This window comes from Epinephelus lanceolatus, chromosome 8 (genome assembly GCF_041903045.1).
Source record: "Epinephelus lanceolatus isolate andai-2023 chromosome 8, ASM4190304v1, whole genome shotgun sequence".
In the NCBI taxonomy this organism is placed as follows: Eukaryota; Metazoa; Chordata; class Actinopteri; order Perciformes; family Serranidae; genus Epinephelus; species Epinephelus lanceolatus.
Genome location: NC_135741.1, coordinates 28,433,417 through 28,458,127, shown reverse-complemented (window position 1 = coordinate 28,458,127; position 24,711 = coordinate 28,433,417). Strand labels below are relative to the sequence as shown.

Genomic DNA, 24,711 nt, shown 5'->3' with positions numbered 1-24,711 from the left:
TTTAAAATAAGATAACATAATGTTTTAATGGTCATTTACAGGGTACATTTGGTATCAAATGTGCAATTTATTATCATCAAAAATGAAAACAAATTAGGGTTTCCTCACAACATGCTTCATGTTGTTACAGCAATGGATTAGTATACATTCTGGATCTGTGTGTGATATTTATTTAAAGCAGCAACTAAATGCATCTATGTGCCAGTTTTAGGTACAAAAATATACATATTTCAAGCTTGCTCTGATCTAAGGAAAATTACAGTAAAAGCAACTCAAATGCTTCATAATGCCTACAGCACTAATACAAAAATAATATATAAAACTTCTTTGGTATATATTTACCTGTCTTGATCAACATGCTGAACAGCTGGACAACAAAAACCTTGAAGGTGAGATGAGCTATATATTGGATTGATATTGAGGATTCAATGCTCGCTAAAGAGAAAGCTCATCATTCACTGATACATTTTCCAATATACATGTATCTACAATTCCAAAACATTATCACAATAACTGAGGCCTGAGCAAAAATCATAAAATAAGCATTTGTGATTCTGATACTTCTGTTAACAAGAAGACAAGTCTGTTTCTTTTTCCTCCAACCCTGTTGTTGACATGGTGTTTAATTTTCTGGTTACTCTTTCTTACGTAAGTGGATGTATATGACCCCGCTACACAGCAACAAGGGGACACACACCCAGGCCAGGATGAAACAGTAGCCAAAGCGTCCTGATGTCAGTTCTCTGGAGTCCTGAAGGATTTCTTTATTGTGTAGTGTGTAGATGAGAGCTGCAGAAAAGGCGGTCAGCCCTAAAAAAAAACAAAGAAGACAAATATGATGTTTGTTTAAGTACTGAGATGCATGGTAAAATGTGCAATGTTTGTAACCTGCTTGATTTCATATTGATTAACATCATATTCAGTTCAATTCAATTCAATTCAGTTCAGTTCAGTTCAGTTCAATTCAATTCAGTAGAACCTTATTTATCCTGAAAGAAATTTGGAGAATGCTTCAAATTACAGTAACATTAAGTTTAGTTTTAGAACAATAGAGTATTAAATATCTGACAAAATATACAAGATAATAAGGATTTTCAAGGAGCAAAAGCAAAACCAGTGGCTAATAGAGTAACAATACGAGTAAGATAAGTACAAGAGTTTCTAAAAATTAACTAAAATGGTGGGGAAAGTGGGGCGTCGGTGTACAATAGACAATATACAATAGAGTGATATCAGCAACTGTGCCCCCCATGTTGCACAGGAGGTGGCCAGACATCATGAACACATCACATTATATTAACTTTTTGTTCAGGCTGTGTCACAGAAAAGTTGATATCTGTAATAAAAGCAATTTCTGTGGCAGGGTTTTAATACAGACTTGAAAAAAATAATCTAGAGGTAGGAGCTTATGTCATTTTTAATGCAGGTTTGCCATTAGTACGATCATGATGAGCTTCAGATGTATACCTCATCCACACTTCTAAAATCTTAATATAACGTAGCTGAGACTCTCTCAAATAAAACACAACTTCCTTATGAGGAACAGAAACAGTGTATGTTTATGAATTTGATCACTTACTTCCCCTGTTTTTGAAAAGACAGAAGATGTGCTCTGCTGTCCGAACCCTCATGTGGGTTACATCACTAAAAGCCCATGATGTCCTTTTCACAGTACATTAGGACTCAGATAGATCGCATGCATGGTGCTTAAAATAAAGGCCCCAGTGTCATGTCTTTCAAAGAGTTATAATATGACTTGCTGGGTCTCAGGAGGATGTATTACACAAGTTTGTACCAATTCAGTCATCACTACGCGTAAAGTGAAGTTACAGCTAATACTCACACCATGGTTTAATGGTATGTTTCTGTCACTTGCCGTACCCAATTAGATTTTAAAGCACAGATGCAACAGCTTGTATTAGCTTTTTCTCCACCAACAAGCTCTTGTACAATCCTTTAGTCTGCTGTACCTAAATATAAAGAGCCCAGTCTCCAAATAGCTTATTTGACGGTCATGGACTTTAGACATGCTTCCCCTTTTAGTTTGTAAGCGCAAGTGTCACCCTTTTCAAAAATTCTCATCACCGAGAGACATGTCGATGACGCACATTGTTTCACTCCACTGTTACCTGCAAAGACTTGACACAGCCCGGTGAAGTAGAAGAGCCCACCCTTGGACATGGTGAACAGCTGGCCCAGGAACACCAAGAAGGAGACCGAGGAAAAGACCACTGAGAGAACCATCAGGACCTGCACTGCCTGGAGCCACTCTGAGAGAGGAAAACATTTACACATCTAAGTGCCCAGATTCTACCTGTGGGAGAGAACTGCTAATGTGTAGAGGTATGCAAAATGAAATTGCTGCCTACCACTTTCTTTGGAGGACGCACACAACCAGGTTCCTGTGAAGTTGTCGAACCTACAGTTGTACCACAGGTCTGAGTTCTCCATGCCATCCCACACCCACCAGGACTTTAAAAAAAAAGAGATCAGACATGATGCACACAGCTGCTTATGAAATAATACAGTCAAAGCAAACAAACATCATGTCCTGAACATGACTACTACCTTCTCCATGGTTGCAATAAACAGCATCGCCAGTGTGATAAGGTGCAGCAGGGTCACAAACATAAGGAGGTATGCCATTTTCAAATCCCTGTTATAAAAAACAAACAAACAAAACTGTTTATGTATAGGCTTCCCAGGCTGCTGCATCCAACATTACAGTTAGCGAGGACATAGTGTGTGGCCAATTTAACATGTTTGCTGGGCCCACTGTGTAAGCCAGTGTTGGGGAACTTTCCTGTTTTGCCTTGAAACGTAAAGTGGAAAATGCGAGTAGCTGAACAGAGTATACTCTGTGTTGCGTAAGACCATGCTTCAAAACAGAGTGAGTTATTTCTAAAAGTACAGCAAACCTACAGAGAAGCTGGGCAGGCCTACTGAAATCTAAACGGCTCCAAAATATTTACCCAATTAGCGACTCTGCCCTTCCTTATTTTTATTTTATTGCATAGGGTAAACAATCTGTAATTTGGATTTAATTAAAGCTGCTCGACTTGTAAATTTAGAGGAAATTAAAGTCTGAGGAAAAGCCTGTGATTTTATTTGACATTGTGCCTACTCTTCAGTAGTAGCAGAGCACAAGCAATCACTGTTAAACTGTTATGACAGTAATTTCAGTTTACAATAAGGACACATGCAGTAAAGGAAAAAAGACATACAGCTAAGTAAGCCTCAGAAATTGTCCGTGTCGATCTTTATCTGTAGGAGAGGTCCATTTGGGTGGGCGGTGGAATCATGATTACTGTCAAATTATGTCATTACACTAGATTTCATTAAGGCGGATGAAAGGTAAACATTCAGTGAAGAAGGTTTGAAACAAAGCAAATGGTTGTGAAAAAATCATTTTGGCAATAAGCAAATAAGATCAACACAGAGATGTAATGTGTAACATGCTTTTTCTCTGTCTTTTTCTCTGGCACTCCAAATGTGTTTTGATGGCATGAATTGCTTTGCTACCCATTCCTTAAACAGCTTGTGTTATTAGATGTGATGCAAGAATCACAACAATGGCATCTTTGTTTTAAAATTACCTGGAACCATGATTTAACAAGACATGAATTGAAATCATATGAAAAGACAAAGTTATATCGACTCACCCCAGGTACTGCCCGTCCCTTCAAATCAGCTCTCAGCACCAGCTTAAAAACAGCGTCACTACCCTACAACATTGTGCCCCTTTTGGTGGTCCTCTCCTTTCCAGTCTGACCACACCCCCCTTATTTTTTCTGCCACTCCATCCAAACTTTCCAAGGAGAACGCCCATTTCCTCTGTGCAGAACAGTGCTCCCTTTTGCTGTGCCTCGGAGTCCCTCAGTACAACATCACCATCCAAAAAAGACTCAAATGAGACCCACCCATGGGCAGTGAAGGCACACAGAACCACATGAAAAGATCTCCTCTGTAAACATTTCACATTGAATGCTCTGGTTTACGGCGTAATGACCATTCTACCCTATCTACGTCCATTCATAATCTTTCTTGTTTGGGCAGATATGAAAAATAACACACTGCTGCAACATAACTCACATTTCTACAGCAGAACACGATGAGTATTCAGAGTGCGCCGGTCACACAGAAACCATTTGGGAGGGACACACCATGTACAAACGCCTTAGGTAATGTGTGAGGGTCAGTGGAGGTCACAACTAAACAACTCCTTATGAAGTTTCGGAACACCAATTATACATTTACATCAGTTAGGTAAGAAAAAGGAAAGTCAGACGAAAGATTCATGCACTCAAAAAAAAAAGTTTATATGAGTGCTTGTATCTCTCCATTAATTTTATATTGTGGGGGATTGAGCTGACATTAAAGGGGAATACCACCTAAATTAAAAATTCCAATATGTTATTACAACGACCTCGGATAGTTAACACAATATTCGTGAACATGAGCTACTCTCTCTCAAAGCCAGAAACCAGAGTAGAAAGTCTCAAACTTGTGATGTCACAGGATATAAAGTCTGGAGCTGCTCCATAGACAATGAATGGGAGACTGATTTTCACTACACAGTCCACCATGTAGTAACTTTGCCATTTTGTAGTGCTGTCTGAATGTATAGCGGGAATTATTATATTCTATATAGTGGACTCATGTATCCCACAATGCATAGTGTAAAGTAGTGTACAACCAATGGTCACTAACCAAGCACTATATCCTTTACTGTCATTTCCACACACAGAGTACATGGGAACAAAATTGTGCTTTTTCCACAACCCCAAGGTGCCATCAGACACATACAAGTATAAAAATATAAACATAAAAAATATATATGCATCACACATATATATGCATATATACATACATGTGTACAGTATACATATACAGATAAATAAAAGCACACATGGAGAATGTAAGGACAGTTCCAGCAGAGCCCTGGACTTAGAGGCATCTGGTATTTAAAGTGCATAGCAGATGAATGACCAGTTAAATAAATATGACCATAAATAGAAGTGTAACATCGGAATACTGGCGACTAATAATAATAATAATAATAATAATAATAATAATGATAATAATAATAGGTGTAAAACCTATGATATGTTGAAGTTTGTCTTACCAGTTTTTTAGATTTTTTAAATTGGTAAATGATTTTCTCTGGTGCTGCACAGATGAGGGCTAATAAGGTATTGTATGCATAACATTACACATTATATTCACAAGGTATTACATGACTTACTGGTAAAATAAACTTCAACATATCACATGTTAATGGAAAATTACTTACATTTGTATGAGAGGTTGCGATCAGGCTGCTTTCTCTCTCTCCTCTTGTCCGTCTGACAGTATGTTTAATTTGAGCAGAGCAGCTCATCTCACAACACAACACAAAGGGCCACAAAGAACTTTGTAATGTTATTTATTAATTTGGGGAAAACATGCTGAGTATAATATCATGTGTTAGTGTTTATCACAAATATGCATGTTGGTATTTGTTGGATGGACCACCAGCCTCCCTTGACATGGCATGCCACAGCAATGACACAGTTAACAGTGCCAGGAAAATGACCCAAGGAGTGCCCAAAGGGGTATTCATGTTGCAGATGAGCTCACTATATAGTCCCTAGATAGTAAGCAGGAAGCAGTGAATGATTTCGGACACTGTGTCATCTAGATCATCTTTCTCAATTTATTGTCTGTGGAGCAGCTCCAGACTTTTTTATCCTACCACATAACACATTTGGAGTTTTACTTTACTTCTGGGGTTTGGCAGAGAGTTGTTCATGTTTACTAACACTTTGGACTGTCCCAGACCACAGGAATAACTCAATTTTGAAAGTGGGCCTATGGTTCCACTTTAACTCTGGTATTTCACCCCCAAGGAGGAAAAATAATAATGTTAGTTTGTCGCCCCCTGGTGTTTGCATCGGTGACATGCTTCATCAAAAGCAATGTCTATTAAATATGACTGATAACAGTAAATAAAGCATCATATTGATAAAGATGTACAGGTTCAAACGCAGATTATCTCTTTTGGATTACTACCTGGTTGCCAAGGACGAAACCAATTTTGAATGTCGTTTATAATTGATAAAAACTCAATTTTAGATTAAGCCACGGGTCAACCCGGTCCAAACTGAACAAACTGTACAGCTGTCATTTACAACAGCATTATTCAGTGGCTATTTTTTTCTTAATTAAAACGAGCACCACATTACTGATGAATTGTCCCCTGGATTCGTTGAATGGTACGGTCCGTTGCCTAGGTGCTAGTAGAAGCCAATTCACTCCGCCACGCCTGTCCTCAGCACTTAGCTTTCTTGTCGCTTTTACCCATTAAAAGGTGAGTAAAACTTAACTGGCACAGTACACACTCAGCTTCAAGACTTCAACGAAGCTGGCATTTAAGCAGGAGCCTTCAGACATCACGCCGCAGCCCTCACGGCGCTCACCAGTTGCTGCCAAGCGGCCACTGGAGAAAGCTATGGCTACCGTTAGCATGCTAGCGTTAGTTGAACGTAAAGCATCTTACGGTAACTTTGGGGCTAACTTTGCTAACTCGCTAGCGCTGCGGGTAGTCACAGTTGTCAGTGTTGGTTATGTGTTAGCTTAATAGCACAACGTGGGTAGCAAATGTGTGATTATTTGTAAACCGCATCTCGCTGTGTAGTGAGCTTGCGTGGTCAAAAAGGAATGCAAGTGGCTGCTGTGCTACAAAAAAACCTCATTTGCTCCTCCTCGTCAGACATTTTGGGAAGAATGGTTAGCTGGAAAACAAAGATTTTTAACTCTGTAACGTTACTTAATGGGGATAACACTGTGCACTTTGCAGGGCATCACTGGTAGTATAGGTTTGTTGCTAAGTGCAACATTCCCAAATGCGGAGTAGGGAAATGCCTGCTTCAGTTATTGCTGTCCATGTTAAACTCCTCATGATTACACTGCAGCAGATAAAGCATAGCTAATCATCTTGAAGCTTTGCATAGCCTCAGGTGATGCAGTGTAACTCAGCTGGTAAAATGGTCTGTGCCTGCCTAAGCTGAGGCAGCTAGTCTAATCTCTAAAACTTGTGACTGCAGGCAGGTCCTAACATGACTGGACAGCATTGTTCTAAAGTATCTCATCTTTTATAGGGGAGCAGGAGGACAAGAGACGTTGTCATGGATGAATTGCATCAACAATGGGAGTGATAAAGTTTGAGGACAACCTGATCTTTGCCTCAACATTGCAAACCGAGCTGTGTTCTGTGGGATACCATGTAGGCTTATGTGTGGTTTTGGATCTGTACTTTCATCACTGAGGAAAGAAGTTCATCATTCACAGATGCAGCCTCATCAAACTTAATGCATGACCATGGATCATGAAGAGGTAACATTCTTTGTACATACATACATTACTGTTTTGCAGATAATAGTGTCAGGCAGTGTTAAGATGCTTTGTCAGCTGTTCAACACCAGAAATATTTACCACATTGTCTGCAGGAATTCTTACTTTGTCAGCAGCTTAACATGTTACTTTAATATTAAAGATTTAAATTGGAAAAGTGGCTGTTGGAGTAAATACATCTTGCATCTATACCCAACATTCATTAGCATTAGGATCATATTTGAAGTTAATGTTTGATCTTTTAGCCATTTGTTCCACGATGGCAAGGGCATGGACCAATTGGTGTGATGTTTAAGTACAACAGGCACGTGAGACCTGATACCTAACAATATGTTGTATGTTGTTGGAGCAGTGACCGCTCCTGGAGTAGTTTAAATGCTGCGAGGGGGGCCTGCTCAGGTTACAAGTCCTACAAAGTATAGTATTGAATTCAGCAACAGGTGTTTAGTGCTGGCATACCACACTGATGTTGTGGCCGTCTACTGTGTGTCACTACAGATCAGTTTTCAGCGACACTGACAGACTTGATGTTGAACCCTTTTGTTGGAGCAGTTTGCTGAATAGTTTGTTGGCTCATTGTTTGGCAAAAGTAACTAACAAGTCAAAAAGTTAGATAAATTGCTTATTGTGTTGCAAGTGTAGAAGCGTGTCACACATAATTGCGTAAAGAATACAAAAGTAAAGGAAACTTGAGCACAGGTAGTTTTTAGCTTCATGACACTTGACTTGTAAATGCATTATGCTATAACTATTTTTGACATGCAGTAGTATACCCAAAGCTACTCATTCACAGGCTTAATTTGAGGATGCTTCTTGATTTTCCACAGTACTGACAGGTATTTTATATAATCTTTCAAGCTGCATCCTTCCATAATATTTCAAAACAGTCAGCTTCTCTTCTGGGTTCTCAGGTGCGGTCAGAGTTGGACCAGATTTCGATGCGGCTTCAGGAGGATGGCCTGCCTCCAGGGGCCAGTTTGGAGGAGCGGCAGCGCCACCTGTGGCGGCAGCTGCTCGCCAAGGAGGCAACGCTTCAGTCAGCCACCCAGGAGCTGCAGACCTTACGAACCCAGCAGGCCAGTGAGATGAAGGAGGTGAACATTCTGGATTCTTTGGAGTTGCAGTACACCAGCTGTAACACTAACGTAGTCCTCTAGACGATGTCTAGACCAGTCTAAAATGGTGTGCTCCTCATTTTCATAAGAAAATACAGACAAAAGTGCTGCAGCCCATGACTACAGTACATTAAATAAAACTTACACACCATACATTTCTGAAATTGGTACAGGTCCATGCCAGTTGCTCAAAATTATATGTCATTTGCAGCTGAGTTACCTTTGAATTTTTGTCTTTTTGTCTGTCAGGTGGAGAGCTATGTTGCACATATTCGTGGGCTGCTGGAAGAGCGTGAGTGCCTGACTTCAGAATATGAGAGAGACAATGAACACTTGCGACAAGAGCTCCACCAGATCAGACAACAACAAGGTGAATTCAATGCAAACGTAATGCAGTGTTGGCAATGCATTCTTTTCTTTAGGTTGTAGCCTAGCCTGGCTCACCAGAGCCCCTGAGCAAGATGCTTCAAACACACCATAGCTTACAATTTAAAATCTTCTGCTATATAATGATACTCGTGCACTATTTTGCTGTTGCTCTGTCTTGTCTTTAGTGTTATTTCACACTCCTGCTGAAGAAACTACTGATCAGTGAAAACTCCCCTTTTTTCCAGAGAGTCAGAGCAAGGAGCTGGCGGAGATGCTGGCTCAGGAGGAACTCGGGGAGATAGGCTTGAGCAGCCCTAGTGAGCAGGTGGCTTACTTGCTGGTGGAGAGGGCCACACTACTGGAGAGGCTGGAGGCTGCTGAGAGGAGACTGGAAAGTCAGAGCCTCACTGGCAACTTTGGGGAAGTCCACCACCAGGTAAAGAACATCAGACAACTGTTCAAATTACATCAGAACATTACTTCTTCACGGAAAAGGAACCACACAAGACAGTTGTGGAATATTTTTATGAATGATATAGTATGTACGACTTTGAACTTTGAATGTAAAGCTTCCAGTCACAATGAATTTTCAAATTAGCCTTTCCAAAGGCCTCATGGTGTGAGTGGAAAGTAATGGTTAACTATCAAAGGCAAATACTGACTATATAAACGTGGTTAAGTGATTCTCTGTCTCTTGCCGATTATTGGACAGGAGCATATTTGCCACACGGTGGGGGAGGAGCTAAGGCAGCAGAGGGAGGACACGCAGAAAGCCATAGATAACATGACGAAGGTGAGGTGACTGTCATTGTGCCGTGGCTGAATTACAGGTCTGTATGTTTTCAGGTTGAATTAAGTTTGTGAAGAAAAGAAAAACCTAATATTTCCAGTTAAAGGACAGGGATATCATGTCTTAGTGTCTGTTGTGATTCTGCACACACGGGTCTTTCCTCTCAGCAGTGTCCATCTCAGAGTCCCTGGAAGAAGCTGTTTGGGCTGCGCAGGTCTGGTCAGAGCAAACACAATATTACCCCTGTAGGTTTCCACCTCACAGCTTAAACTAACTGAATCACTAACACACTGATGTTGTGATAAAAAGGGCATCGCTGGCTTGTTTCACAGTGGTACTACTTTTTGAAATACATTCCACGCTGACGATACGCCATGATATCTGCATGACCACTGTGATGCAGAGGCTTGTCTCAGTAACACATCTGTGAATGTGATTTTCTAACAACGGATGAGTGCTCGAAACGGGTGGAATAGTAACGGCATGTCACAGGTAACAGCATGTGTCCCTTTTGTCCCACTGGTCTCTTTATGCAGGTGAATGTTGACATGTCAGATTATAACTCATCGCCTTCGCTCCTTTCTAGGCCTGTGGTGATGATGAATCTAAACCTCTGAATGCATGTCTCTTACAACAGCATGTCGGGCCACTTGCATCTCCAGACTTAACTACCAATCTTCGTTCCTGCTGCACTCCTCCCACTCTCACCATCCATGCTTCATTCTTTCACATCAGGCCCACAGCGAGCAGATTTCTCAAGAGCGAAATGAGCGCCAGCGGCTGGAGCGGGACCTTGAAGAGGCGTCGAGGAGGCTGGCAATGGCTCATCAGGATATCCGCAGACTCACCAACGAGCTGGATGCTGCCAGAAACAACAACCTAGACCCATGTGGTATGTTGCAAAGACATACAGCATGTATCCCTCAAAGAACTATTAGTCTGTGTTAGGCTTTGGTGTGATGCATCTACCCAGCTGTTTATTGTCCAACCTTTAAAATATTTTAATGTTGTCAGGCTATACGTATGTATTGATTGAAAAATGATGCTCTTAAACAGCATCATTTTTCAATCAATACATTTTCAATGTGGAACCTGCCAACTGCATAAAATCATTGACAGCGTATAAAAAATGTTTTAAAAGGTATGAATGAGCAGAAAGCATATTTTCGGCTTTAAAGAATTAAAACTACATTTGTAATCTCAGGAGCTGAGCTTGAGGGAACCGTCCAAGAAGTAGAGAACCTGAGGAAGGAAGTGGACAAACTGAAACACTGTGGTGAGACAGACCCGGGTGTGATTTTAAAAACTGCCATTCAGTGTGTGATGTTAACACCAGCCACAATGTTTGAATATTTTGTTTTACTATACTAAAATTGTGGTTCATTGAGGGTTTTTTTTTTTTTTTTTAAAGGTGGTGGGTGAATAAGACTTGCTAGTAGGGCTGGATATTGTTTAGATAGTACTGATTGTGTTTGTAGTTAATAAAAGGAAAATATAAAATGCTGCAAACTTTTTCTTTTTTTCATATTTAGATTAATTTCAAACCTATTAACTGAAATAATGTTTGGAAATCAGATAAATGATTTTTTTTTTTTTTTTTTTTATTCTTTTCAATTTAATTGATTTAGATATACAGTAAGTTACTGCTAAAAATACTGCCTAATTAGGAAGATGATTTACTTACTGTTACTTTTATATGTCACTCTCAATACGGCATTTTATTTATCCTCTTTTTAAAAAGATATATATTTCCCCTATCACCCCTTTTCCCTGTACTCGTAGTATTTTGGCTGAATCTTTGACTTCTGAGGAGACTCCGTTAAATCATTTTTAGTGCAGCTGCTACACGCATCCATTGTTTTGGCAAGACATTTAGAAAGTTAGCAATCTCACATAACCAGAAAAATCCCAATGACATTAATGAAACACCAGTACTAACAGAAAGTCCATTAAATTAGTTGAAATGCTTCATGTGGTTTGCTTTAAAGAGTGAATAAGCAAATTTTGAACAAATCCGCCATTTGGGACAAGTTGGCCTCCCTCCCTTGGTAGCCACAGTGTGCTATAGATATTTTCATCATAGTTACTACATACAGTATATGTGTAAAAGACAGAAATAAGATATTCATTGTTTTGTCTCCTCGCAGATATGATGGAGGTGCAGCGAGCCAAAGAGCAAAACGACAGACTCGATGTTGAGAACAGAGCTCTGAGGGAGAGAGTCCGCACTTTAGAGTCTGAGAAGAAAAATCTCCTGGACCAGGTTGGTATTTTACCTTTTTTTATTATTATTAATATAAAAAACTCATATTGTTATCGTAGCAGCTTGGCATTGTGTGGTGTTGTGTTTGTCCAGTTGGCAATAAACAATGCAGACCAAGATGTTGTAACCAAAGAGGATCTAAAGGACAAGAGCATTAGCAGTGAACCACAAAACAATCTGTCTGGCTCGTCGACCCAAGAAAAGGATCACATTCACAAACGGTAAATACATTAACTGCATCCAGGTTAAATGTGTCATAAGTAAAAGTCGACATTCTTTATGACTGTCCTGCCTGCTGTCTCTGACTTTAATTGTCATCATTCTCTGTCAGGTGTCAGGAGGCGATGGAAGATGGGCTTGTACAGATGAGAGAGCTGCAGCGGCAACTCCAGAGGCTACGTAAGGAACAGGAAGAGCTGGAGGAGAGGAATGAGGAGCTGGAATCATTGCTGGGGGAGGCCCAGAATGCCAGCAAGGGGGAGAGGCATCGACATGAGGGAGAACTGGAGGGACTGCACAGGAGGGTAATGAGTGGCACTAAATTCTTGCTCAAAAAATGTTTGTTTTTTTAACTGGACAAAGGATTATTTATTAAACTAACTAAATGTTAGTTTAAAACCATTTCCCCGAGACATTGAAGAAAGCTAGTTTAGTTCACATGACATTCATTAATGCCTGTCTTTGACTAGAAGAATTCAGACAGTATATTTTAGTCAGGGCCTGCTTTGGAAGCCGTCATCTCTTGAATGATTGAGGATTCATCTTACAGTTTTTCCCAATCGTTTAATTATGTTTAGTGAAACTATTGTAATACAGTAAAATGTTCAGCTGACTGAACTGATTGCAAAAACATATTTTTGTTGGGCCACATAAAAAATATATAAAATGCAGTAAATTCATAAATGCATGCAGTTTGCATAAAAAATATATCAAATGCAGTGAAAGAGATCCACGCACAAATCAGTTCACATCCTGCCTCCAATCCTGATCAGGCCTGTTTTGCCAGCTGAATTTGCTCAGGTGAGACATGAGTGAGATAACTGGTCATCAGGGTGTGGTCATTTTAAAGGCAAGTGTTTTCCAGGTGAACAGAGTGTGCTAAATGATGTGATTTGTGTTTAGATTTTTGCTAAAATGTGATTTTGAATTTCTGTTTGAGTAAAAACAGTGAAATTGTGCCTAGAGTTCAGTAGTCTTATTGTTGATACACAAGCTTCAGGTTATCAGAATTGTGTCCATAGTTCTAATTTTTGTATGTATACAATTGAGAAAAATTGTAACTGTTCAATGCAGATTAAAACTTTGGAGGCAGAGCTGAAGAAACAGGATATCCAAGAGAAAACATTGAAGAACGGAGAAGAGGTCAAAGCCACCGAGTCTTACTTACAGCTGGTAAGACACTCTCGCTTTTTAATATCATTAATGTTTCTTCTGTGCTCATTTCACAATAGTGTGTTAACACAGCAAGAACAGTATGGCAAGACAATAAATGTAATGCCACAGGTGTTGCCATCCATCTGTGCTACATAAATGAGAGGAAAATTGTTACAGTACCAAAACGACCTCATTTGGACTAAAATAGAAATTTGTTTGAATGTACAGTGAAATTCCTACTAAACTTAAATCCTCTTAGCTTGCTGTACATAGAAAATTTCATGTGAAAAAGATCAATAAACTTAAATCTTGGCCCATCAGCCCGCAGAGATTAAGTTATAGTACATCAAAAAATGTATATACATCAAATGCCATGTCTCAGTCTCTGAATTATTTTTGTTCCTGTGTCACCATGTGTGAAGCACCTAAGAGACAGCAGCCAGGAGAGAATGGCTCTGCTCGAGGCTCGACTGACTGAGGAGAAGGAGTGGAGGAAACAGCTGGAGGTCGACCTCAGTGCTGCACAGGCTGCTCTCAAAAAAGACAAGGAGGTTAAAAACCACACATATCACTGAAAGCAATAACACCACAGAGAAGTGATGAATTTCATTGTACAGCTCAAGAGGTTCCTGAAGTGAAGAGTCACTATTGTGTTTTTTTAAGTACAGTATTTACAAAGTAAGAGTTACGAGCCACACAGAAAGTGTATCACATTCCCTCATTCTTTACACCAAAGGCTTTACAGATAGGAGAGCGAGAGCTGAAGAAGCTGAGACTTGAGGTCAACAGCCTTCAGACCGAATGCCAACAAGGGAAAACACTCATCAAGAGCCTAACGCAAGTCAAGGGGGAAAAAGCAATTCTGGAGGAAAAGGTTTGTTAATTTCATAAATCTGCTTGCTGTTGCCAACACCTTGTCAGTCTTTTGAAACATGATGAAGCTAGGGATTTTTTTTTAACCTATATAAAAATGGTATTTTTATATATGAAATGGCATCTTTGCACTTGCACCTCCATCTGTTCATGTATTGGTGCAGTGCTGTTTGATATTTGTGCTCTCTTTAAGTTATACAAGGGGAGGCTACATGGTTTTCTGATATTTAACCTTTTATCCTGTAAATCCTTTAGTCTGAAAGCACTTTGTGCTTAGGTTTGAAAAGTGCTACAAAAATAAAATTATTATTGGGTGTGAAGCAGCTTCGGAATTCTTTAATATTATTATTCTTCCGCCCACTTTTTTGCCGAGCTACTCCTTCCACATTTTCCAACAAACAAACGTCATTCAAACATCAAAATATTCAGCTCACTTAGGAATTGCCTGCTTGTATTTTTCACATTCATAACATTCATACTTTCTGAAATATTCAGCCTTTTTGGGGCATTTTTCCCCCATTCAAGTGGATGGGAGGACTCTTCAAACCTGACACAAATTCAAGTTTATTTCCTCGTTCATACATTTATGTAGAAACTCCATTCAAACTTTAAAATGTTCATTAACTTGCATACAATCTTACTTTAATTCAACTTTCAAATCCCATTCAAACTTTCCACTCTTTCAGCTATCCCTACTACTTCACCTTCTTCTTACACATTAAAGCCAGCATTGCAGTGTAGCATCAGCTTTTCAAAAAATCTTAAAATATTCCCCATCATTCACACATTAATGGTATTATTCAACATTTAAAGCAAGCATAGCAGTGTAGCGTCAGCTTTTCAGAAAATCTTAAAATATTCTACATCATTCACACATTGTTATTATTCAGCATTTAAAGCAAGCATTGCAGTGTAGCGTCAGCTATTCAGCGGCAGCATTCACAACCGCATTTTCTTCAGAAATTGCATTCTTTAGTTATTATTACTATTATTATTCACACTACTAAAATGAGTTTCTCTCCATCCTCCTGTGTTTCCCTCTCTGCCTGACAGGTGGCTCAGATGGGGCGCACCCACAGCCGGCTCCAGAGTGAGCTGGAACGTTACAAAGACAGTAACCGCACCCAGGAGGACCAGAGGGGAAACCGGCTTCAGGTCGACCGGCTGCAGGAGCAGGCTGACCGGCTAAATGCTGAACTCAGTAGCCTTCAGACAGCACACAATGCTTTGAGGTTGTTATTAGTACACAGTTCACAGTACAGACACATTGGAGCATGCAGTAGTGTTTGTGAAATAGATCAGTGGGAGATAAGTGATGGCACTGCTAGAACTGGTACTTCTATCATGTATCATGGCCGGCAGCAAGAGAGGACTGGAGCACTGGAGCTAACTTGTATTGCATACATATGCATATGTTCCAGGGAGGAGATGGTTTCTGAGCGGCAGCAGACTGCCGAGCTCCAGGCCAAGCTGAGCGCCAGTGTCCAGGAGAAGCTGACGGCTGAGGGGGGAAGAGAGAGACTGCAGCTTGAGATACAGCGCCTCAAAGAGCAGCTCAAGTGGCATCAAGAGCAGATCTCATCTACAAAGGAAGCACTTAGTAGCAGCCAGAAGCCTGAACTGCAAACGGCTCATGCAGAATCTAGGCTTAGTCCAGTGGAGAGGACCAAGGATGGGAGTGTGGACCAGGTAACTGGATTACAGGGTAGTTAATATGTGAAATCCTGTATGAATGTTTGGTTTGATGATTAAAAATTGGGAAAACAGTAGAGTAGAGACAATGTCCTTTGATGCACCGCTTCAAAGTGCTGCTCTCCAGCTTTTGTGTCCCCACCACCTTGAAAACTGAAGCTGATCTTAACCTTTGACCTGCTTGTAGGGGAAGGCGAGCAGACAGGGACTTTCCTCTGCCGGGATCATGAATGATTCATATACTGTATGTGTGTGTGTGTGTGTGTTGTCTTTGTAGCTTTCATGTATAAAGCAGGAGCTGAATCATCTGCAGACCCAGCTGGGGGAGGAGCGGCAGGTGGCCTCTCAGCACCAACTGGCACTGCAGGCTCAGGTCAATGAAGCCCAGGCACGCATCAAGGTATATATGATCATGACAAACATGTAGCATTCCCAGGTAGCCATGCCATGCCAGTATGCCAGAATTTGACTATTGATTAAAGCTATCAAGGGCGTGTGGGGTCGGCTTGTTGATTCACAACAGCCACAAAAAATCTGGGTTCATAGCTGGCCTACTTTGTCTTTACTCCCCTTCAATCTCATCTCCCATTTCTCTCTTTAGTCTCAGGACTTGCTGCTGCACCAGAAGGCAGAGGAGGCTAAACAGATGAAGCAGGACCTGCAGAGGGTCCAGGGCCTGTTTACCTCAGCAGAGAGAGAGCTGCGCTACGAGAAGGAGAAAAGCATGGACATGAAGAGACACAACACCCTGCTGGACCAGGAAAAACTCAAGGTTGGTATTTAATTACAGCACAGTTGGAATTTCCTGCATGCCTCTGACATTTATCACTTAATCATCATCTTAATCACTCTCTTAGTCACCCAGTCACTTCACTGTGAATGCTAATCACCATGAGCAAATGTGAAAATGTAACATAAACCTCACAGCGGAGGAAAGGTGCCATCCAAAAAGCTGTATTTGCCAGAAAAGTTGCTAAGCTGGTGTTAAGCATCTGGTTTTGTGCTCACGCTCTGTCTGCTCACGTGCTCCCTTCAGCTTTGTGCAGAGCTGAAGCAGGTCCAGACCAAGCTGGTCCAGTTGGAGCAGAGCGTCCACACTCATGCGGCCGAGTGTGAACGTCAGCAACAGAGAATAAGGGAACTGGAACTAGAGCTGGCACGCAACTCCACAAACCGCAGTACCACCACCAGTCTGCAGGAGGACCTGCAGGCAGAGAGGACGCGAGTCATCGCTGCTGACAAGAAGGTCAGCACTGGCATAATTTCCCCACAGTGGGCAGCACTTTCATTTCATCTACTTCACCCCACAAATGGCTACTAACTTAGTACTTTTTTTTCTTGCATGCATGTAAGCTGGTAAACAAAGAGTCCAAAAGTGGAGACGATTCTGCAGTTCTGCATATCAGTGAAGTCCACAATGAAACCTGCATTTTTAGCCCTTAATGGAACAGATTTCCTAACGTTTGGGAAGATGTGATACAGCCAGTTTAAATATACATCTTCATACATATTACTACATGTGGTATGATTTCTGTGACGTAGTTTACCCTTGAGTTTTAATAAGTTCGTCTTTATCTTAATATTGAGTGAGCAGGAGTGGCAGTTGCCCCTTGTGAAAAAACTTTGCGACAAGATTCTTACTTCTGGAGAGATGTAGAGAGTAAAATGCCTGCTTCACTTGGTGTAGCTCTTTCTCAGGGTTATCACCACCATTACAGACTATTTCTGGCAGCAGCCTTCAGTAAATCCTGGGATACTCTGGAGATGGTGGGAGGTTAGGAACCCATGTTCTCTGTTTGTCTCCCTGAGTGAAGCCTGTGGCTTTGTTGTGATGGCAGGTGTTGGAGCTGCAGCAGCAGCTGAAGAGTGCTCAGCACCAGCTGCGTGTGGAGGAAGCGCGGGCTGGCGAGAGCAGCCGCCTGGAGAGGGACAGCAGGGATCTGTCTGACGCCTTGTCAGCCCTCAGAGCCCAGCAGCAGGAGGAGCACATCACCAGGTCACACAAACCTTAGTGTGACTTGGTCCCAGTAGCAGTAATAGTACCATAACTTACATTACAAGTCCTAGGGGACAATTCTGATACTCCTCTATCCATCCTTTCCTCCATTCCTTTCTCAGGAAGCTCTTAGAGCAGCGTGAGGAGGAGCTGCAGCAGCAGGTGCGCTCCCTGAGGCTGAAGGAGGCCACCATGACCAGGACAAATGCAGAGCTTAGCCACCGTGCTCAGCAGCTGGAAACACGTCTGGCCATCCTGGAGACAGAGCTTAGCAAGGCCAGAGAGGAGGTAAGATACAGTTTACAACACCTAATCAGATGTTATTGGTACTGCTTGGTTCAGGACACCTGAGGCACTGTTAATATCTGTTTCACATGTCATTTTAATTTTTTGATCAAACCTGAATCACAACATCCATTGTTGTTCTCACCCTGTCCTTAACTGAAATAATCTTTTACTTTTGGTTGGCATTTTTACAAATTCATTGTCCACAGTCTTCACATTAAACTGCTGGCCATATAATCTGCATATTTCTATTTTGCAATATCTCAAAATGTGTTTTGTATTGAGGCTAAAATGTGTGTGTCATATGTGTACTTCAGGCGAGAGGCAGCCAGAAGTCAAGCCATGGACTGCAGGAGGAATTGATGGCCAGTCAGCAGGAGTGTGACAGACTGCAGGGAGAGCTGCAGCAAGTTCTCCTCCAACTGGACACACATGTCAGGTGAGACACACACATGAATATAGATCTTTACATCAAAATAAAATTAACTCCAGTACTGTATTTTTTCAATCAGCTGAATAGGGTTATAGCATAGTCAGTAATTAAGACACATAGAGAAGAAGTTGCTTTCCCTGAGGTTGATTTCCTCTGCTCCACCAACCAGGAAGTACAACGAAAAGCACAGTCAGCACAAGACCAAGCTGCGTCAGGCGAAGCAGGTCTTTCTCAGGGAAACCGCACAGAGGGACCGCGTCATCCAGAAACTGGAGAACGACCTGGTGCTGGCCTCCAGCCTCTCACACAAGGTCACACACACGACATGCTTTCAGAGTTTCTTTACTCTTATATATCCCCAAAGAGATGTTTGTGCCAGGAAAATGTTTCCTGAAGTATTTCTGTTTTTATTTATTTCTTCCTGGTGGCTCTCAGGAGAAAGAGAGGATCAATACAGTGACAGAGGAAAATGAGAAGCTTTTGGAAGAGAAGAGGGAACTGTTGCGGAAAATGAGCGAGGCAGAGGAAATGGGCAGCAAAGGCATGAGGACTGCCTCAACTGTCCAACACAGGTAGCTGAATGCTCAATGGCTGTTAAGCCCTGTTTCTACATATATTTCTACATATGTTAGTGAGGACATGAAAAACACGAAATAGTTTATGTGAGTGAGTGTGAAGATTTATCTGTGTTGTAGGGTCAATGTCCTAGAAGTGGAGAACAGACAACTTCAGGATCGAACCCTGAAGCTCTCCAATCAAGTCAGTTCCTTAGAGCGTGCCCTGAGGAACGTCCAGTCGATCTACAGCCTGGAGGTAACACCATACAGATGTTTATGCCTTAAAGAAGGTCCAGTGTGTAGGATTTAGGGGGATTTATTGGCAGAGAAGGAATATAATATGATGAGTATATTTTCTTAAGCGTATAATCACCTGAAAATATATATATAATCTTTGTGTTTTCCTTACCTTAGAATGAGCATCTGTATCCACATAGGGAGCAGATCTTAGTTTATGGCGATCACCATATTGCATTGCCATGTTTCTATAGTAGCCCAGAACGGACAAACCAATCACTGGTTCTAGATAAGGCCATTTCAATTTCTTATTTTCATGTTGGCCACCATGGTTAGAAGCCCATCTGCAGCAAGCAGTGTTGGAGTTTCACTGGTTTGTAACGTAAATCTGCTTCATTCAGTGTTTTTACTTGTTTAAATCACTGGTTCTGTTTGTTTTGGAGCGGAAGAGACCTCTGTAAATAATTTGGATTGTGAGAAAACCTCCGGAACGTCTGGATCAGAAAATGTTTAGCACACATTAGCCCTTTTTACACAGAGATTGCACTGTCAAGTCGCTATGAAGTCCTAGCTATGAAGCACAAGTGCATTTTTACAAAGAAGCAAACAACGGCAGCATCTTGTCACTCCACAGTGCATCACAGCTTTACAGAATCAAAAGAGGCATGACGGGTGTGACATGTAACACCTTAGCATCCATCTCTAGTGTGATATATAACATATGAATCAGCAGCACTTTCTAAACAACAACTTCAACTCTTGTCCTCTGCTCTGAGGAGCTCCTGGACCTCATTGTTTTCCCAATTGGCAGACATTTACTATGGTTGTTGTTCTTTGAGTTAGCCACTAATTGCTAACAGCTATTTTTTGAATTTTAAATCCTTTGAGGTAGGTTACACACATAATATGTGGTCAAAACATCACACCCGTGCTGCCCATTATCCCATCCCGCAGACTGTCCTGCTTATACAGACACTGTTGCGGTGCTGTTACAACATCATATGACGGATTAGAGGCGAGACCACTCTGTCCCCTCTTTCTGTGATCGTCCCTTATATACAGCACGGCGAGGCAGTTTTGATATTCCCGCCTTGAACAGGCAGTGTAAAAGGGACTCTTAAGTTGTCAGAGAAAAAGAGTGAGTACACATTAGCATATGGTAGGCGAGCCACCTTTCTCCAAGAATGGAGTAGGAGAAACACTGATTTGTAATGTGAAACTACTTTATTCAGTGTTTTTATGGTTTTAGTCAGAGGAAGAGACCTCTGTGGATAATTAGATTCCCAGGAAAACCTTCTGAACAATGAACACTGAAGGAACTGTAGCTGGGAGACGTTTTAGCTGGTTGCAATCTGCAATTCACTGCTAGATGCCACCAAATCTCCCTAAATCTTACACACTTCACCATTAATGGGACATGCCATCCAAACTTTACTGGTTTAAAATTATTATTTTTTAAAGTTCATCCAGCATTAGTGATGTGAGATGAATTTTAAATTTAAAAGTTTACTGTTTGACAAAAAATGGTGAAAGGTGTAATCCATCACGACTGAGACCAGTTTTGTCACATCACCCATTTTGAAAATGGATGATGTGTCATTTCTTTTATTGTTATAAAAAACATTCATATGTTTTGATGATAAATGGTTCAAATGTTCAACAGAATGCCAAGAAAGTGCTTCCCACTGAAAGTATCTGTGATGGCTTCCTTCACACATCTACGCTAAGGTAAGGCAGTTTTGTGAGAAGCTTTTTTTTCGTTAAAATTATTTATCAGTTGATATTAGTAATTTGCTGCTATAATCGTTGCTCTTCAGAGAATTCCCAACTTAATTTTCGTGTCATATCAAACATTGATAGGTTTCTATAGCTGGATGTTTGTATGTGAATTTTCTGCCTTTTCTCACTACGTCTTTGTCGCCAGTCTGACGTCAGGTTCGTGTGACCCACTGGACATCCTGGATGCAATCTGCCGCGTGAAGGTGGGCGAGCGCATGGTGGTGGACGGCACTAGAGCCTCAGTCTCCACACACCAACCATCGGAGCAGGGCTACCTGAATCTCACCTCCCCATTGGTTCCTCCAGACACCAAAGGCACAGAGGGGGGCTCTGATAACAGTGACCAGGTATGAGAGGTGGTGGGTTTTGGAGATGCAAGCTACCAGCGAGGACTGGTACTTGGTAGTGCTATAGCACCTGCCACTTCCACTGGAGACAATAAAAGAATACAGGAGTGAAAAAAAGATGTCGAATGCAAATAATCCTTGTTAAAAGCCAGTAATAATGAAAGGGAGCTTCCACTGCAGTTCTGCTCAGGGTGAAATCTCTTTTGTATTGTAAAGCAGATTCTTGTTTGGCTTGCAAGTACTGTTTTTTGATCCAGGTTCAGAGTGGAAATATGGTGGGTTTGTAAAAACTAAAGCCTGTGCAAGTGTCAATCAGATATTTTTTATGACATATTATAAAGGAAACAGGATGTAATGGGAGATCTGATTTGGAGGCTGAACAGGTGACACTCAATGTGTGCACATGCCTGAGAAGTCCTTCAGTTGTTTGCATCGGCACACCAAAGCAAATCAGAGTGATTGAAAGCCTTTTGTTGGCTCATAGGAAAGATTGTTATCATTTTTTAATGTAATGGTACAAGATAAGACAATGTCCTTCACACTAGTGCAGTGAATGTCTGAGAGACATTTCATGAGAGAGATTTGAGTGAGACTCATTTAAATTGAGCACTTTATGAGAAGTTTTACTAGTGTTTACATTTTGGGAAAATGTAGCAGTGGAATAAAACAGTATATTTTCCTCCAGCTGAGTTTAATCATGGCAGTGTTTTAAATGAAAAAAACATCCATGGTGTTTTTTATGGTTTTACTGTGTCAAAAAATCTTTGAACACGTCAGCATTCTTACAGTTTTACAAAGTCATACTTATATAACACTGATAATATTGTGGACCCACCTTTAATAAGAGACTGTGTGGTAAACATAGTTTAACCATCAGGGTCCTTTCTGAGATCTGTCACTACTTCTGCTTGTCAGCTGTAGCCACTTCAGTATTTACAACGTACAGCTTTGCTTGCAGTTTTAAAAAAAAATCCAAAATGCCAGAAAAAGCCTCAGAATTCCAGGAGCTTTTTTGTCTATTTCAAGCATCACAAGCTGGTTTTTTTTTTTCACATGGGTCAACCTCAGTGGTTTCCTCCAGAGACGCTCAATCAGAAAGTCCTTGTACTCCAAAAGAGATGTATGTGACGTGGGAATAAAAAACACAAAGGCAAGAGAAGAGAGAACTTCAGCACACTGTCCATTCACTTGCAATAAACTTTATTTAGAAATGAGTCTGGGTCCTTAGATGTTCAACGAATATAGCAGAGAAACAACATTTCAGACTTAACCTGATGAAGGTCTAAGGACTTAAATAGAGGGTAACAAATTTAATAGCGATAGTTTGGAGTAGGAAAAAGCTGCTAGCAGATTAATCAGCTGATGCCATCCTCACATCCTGTGGAAAAGAATGAACAGAAATAAAATGGCGGAAATGAACAATCTTTATTAGAAACTGGATAACTGTTGAACTGAACATCTAAGTCAAAGTAATAAACACCTTAATAAATACATACATCTGGATCTAAACATCAAACTAACTGTAAAAAATCTAAGTGTTTTTTGAGCTATTACTTTCCACAAAGTCAACCTGAGATTCTCAGGTATACAATAACATTACATTGACTTTGTGTTCAGAGCTTCCAATCAAACAGTGATCACAGAGGAGCAGTATTTCTGTTACTTGTATTTTAAATATGTATTTCAATTACATTTGAGTATTTTGTAATAAGTATTTGATGGGCTGAAAAAAACTATGTAATTTAAGAACAAGATACTGGAGCAGTCTATATAGTGGACTCAAAGTATTCCACAATGCATTGTGAAAAGTTGTGTACAGCTGATGTCACTAACCAAGCACTATATCCCATCATGCATTGCACTGAAGGAGCAGACAGACAGTATACTCTATATGGTGGCATCATGTAATGTCACCACCATAACAAGACTGTAAAGCTGTGTTCAGTGCAGCTTTGCGTGATGACGCTCTGTAGTCTCATTTAACCACTTGTTAGCAACAGCCGTTTTAAGACACATACATGTAGAAGCTTCAGAGTTCATGAGTGGGGTATTTACTGACATATTTTATGTCGTCAAACAAAATGTGAAAGTCTCTTGAGCTTGTGTGAATCACAGACCTTATTTTAGGAATCTAACCAAAACCCATAAAAATGCATTGACTTTGAGATGAGGTAAGATGCTAACTCATTTCTGGGTTTTAAGACTCATGACGCCAAGATGGACGAGAGGAGAAAGAGAAGCTCTCTTACATCCTGTTGAACTTTGGATAACATGCTGAAGTCTGTTTCACCTGCTTATTAATCATGTGATAAATTGTGAATTTAATGTGTAGTTTCATGAAATGATTATCGGCAATTGATTTTCTCTAGAGGTGTACAGAAGAGGGCTGACGTGAGCTAGCTAGGTCGCTACTAGCCGTGATTATTTCTGTAATAGTGTAATGCACACATTAAATTCAAAAGTTATTACATGACTAACTGGTAAAACAATCTTCAACATGTCAAATGTTCCACGGAAAATTACTGACATTTGTAGGAGAGGCTGCAATCGCACTGCTCTCCCTCCTCTTGTCCGTCTCACAACACAAGGGGTCGAGGTTGGGGATGTACATCCTTGTGTGACCAGTGGAGGCTGCACAGCCATCAGAGCGAAGTTTCACTGATAAGGATAGATTGTAAAACATCGTAACAGCGCCGATTACTTGGCCAAACTGATAAATCGGTTATCCTCTAAACCACAGCGTTGTATTTCTAAATAAAGTCTATTGCATGTAAAAGGACGGTGTGCAGGATTTCTGTCTTCTCTTGTGTATGGACATTTCCCCCATCGAACATGTCTACAAGAAATTCAAGGTGTGCACGAGCCTTCACCGTTAAGAATGAAATACACATTTAATATCACATACCACTATTATTATTTTGTGTCAAATAATATCAATAATAGAACTATAAACTGTGGAAACCTTTGTCTATCTTGTCTTCAATGTGCCTGAACTGATGAAGTGTTGAACTTTATCTTGCTGCTGCGTGAACACATCTAATAACAGACGCCTGTTTGCGACAGACATGTTAACTGAGATCGAGGAACTTTGACTTTTGTTGTATCTCTGTAAATACGTTTTTAAACATAAGAATATTTTTTATAAATAAAAGTGAATAAATAACAAACTTACTGCTTGATTTTTTTTTCTCCACCTCTCCATCTTGCTT

The 24,711-nt window shown here is 40.7% G+C and overlaps 2 protein-coding genes across 6 annotated transcripts; one reads left to right on the top strand and one right to left on the bottom strand.

Moving 5' to 3' along the window:
• On the bottom strand, positions 1 to 5,345 carry LOC117258714 (epithelial membrane protein 3-like). 3 transcript variants are annotated; one of them, XM_078170133.1, is made up of 5 exons: positions 5,294 to 5,345; positions 2,569 to 2,656; positions 2,370 to 2,472; positions 2,130 to 2,270; positions 1 to 810 (listed from the first exon to the last, which is right to left on the bottom strand). In XM_078170133.1, coding segments are annotated over exons 1-5 (510 nt in total). In that variant the 5' UTR covers positions 5,296 to 5,345; the 3' UTR covers positions 1 to 634. The 3 variants fall into 3 exon arrangements, with proteins under 3 accessions (XP_078026259.1, XP_033485707.1, XP_078026260.1); XM_033629816.2 differs by lacking the exon at positions 5,294 to 5,345 and adding an exon at positions 3,663 to 3,784; XM_078170134.1 differs by lacking the exon at positions 5,294 to 5,345 and adding an exon at positions 3,663 to 3,763 and having other exon boundaries at positions 2,569 to 2,659.
• A 915-nt stretch (positions 5,346 to 6,260) lies between these two features.
• On the top strand, positions 6,261 to 24,669 carry ccdc30 (coiled-coil domain containing 30). 3 transcript variants are annotated; one of them, XM_033630177.2, is made up of 28 exons: positions 6,261 to 6,349; positions 7,140 to 7,374; positions 8,304 to 8,486; positions 8,757 to 8,877; positions 9,122 to 9,312; positions 9,589 to 9,669; positions 9,837 to 9,911; positions 10,402 to 10,558; positions 10,871 to 10,942; positions 11,814 to 11,929; positions 12,023 to 12,150; positions 12,261 to 12,453; positions 13,223 to 13,321; positions 13,726 to 13,854; positions 14,040 to 14,177; positions 15,230 to 15,408; positions 15,598 to 15,865; positions 16,146 to 16,268; positions 16,470 to 16,640; positions 16,905 to 17,114; positions 17,707 to 17,864; positions 17,987 to 18,152; positions 18,467 to 18,588; positions 18,752 to 18,893; positions 19,018 to 19,154; positions 19,278 to 19,395; positions 21,040 to 21,104; positions 21,301 to 24,669. In XM_033630177.2, the coding sequence occupies exons 2-28, from the start codon at positions 7,354 to 7,356 to the stop codon at positions 21,506 to 21,508; spliced, it is 3,771 nt and encodes a 1,256-aa protein (XP_033486068.2). In that variant the 5' UTR covers positions 6,261 to 6,349; positions 7,140 to 7,353; the 3' UTR covers positions 21,509 to 24,669. The 3 variants fall into 3 exon arrangements, with proteins under 3 accessions (XP_033486068.2, XP_033486066.2, XP_033486069.2); XM_033630175.2 differs by having other exon boundaries at positions 9,834 to 9,911; XM_033630178.2 differs by lacking the exon at positions 9,837 to 9,911.
• Positions 24,670 to 24,711: the final 42 nt, after the last annotated feature.

What these genes read in the sequence shown, in the direction of transcription:
- LOC117258714 (XM_078170133.1), bottom strand. An exon ending in TGCGTCCTCCAAAGAAAGTG is followed by an intron (nt 2,271 to 2,369) that starts GTAGGCAGCAAT and finishes TTCCTCTCTCAG; the next exon opens with AGTGGCTCCAGGCAGTGCAG. An exon ending in GCTGTGTCAAGTCTTTGCAG is followed by an intron (nt 811 to 2,129) that starts GTAACAGTGGAG and finishes GTTTTTTTTTAG; the next exon opens with GGCTGACCGCCTTTTCTGCA.
- ccdc30 (XM_033630175.2), top strand. Translation starts at nt 7,354, where the DNA reads ATGACCATGGATCATGAAGAG. An exon ending in CCTCCAGCCTCTCACACAAG is followed by an intron (nt 18,894 to 19,017) that starts GTCACACACACG and finishes GGTGGCTCTCAG; the next exon opens with GAGAAAGAGAGGATCAATAC. An exon ending in GCCTCAACTGTCCAACACAG is followed by an intron (nt 19,155 to 19,277) that starts GTAGCTGAATGC and finishes TCTGTGTTGTAG; the next exon opens with GGTCAATGTCCTAGAAGTGG.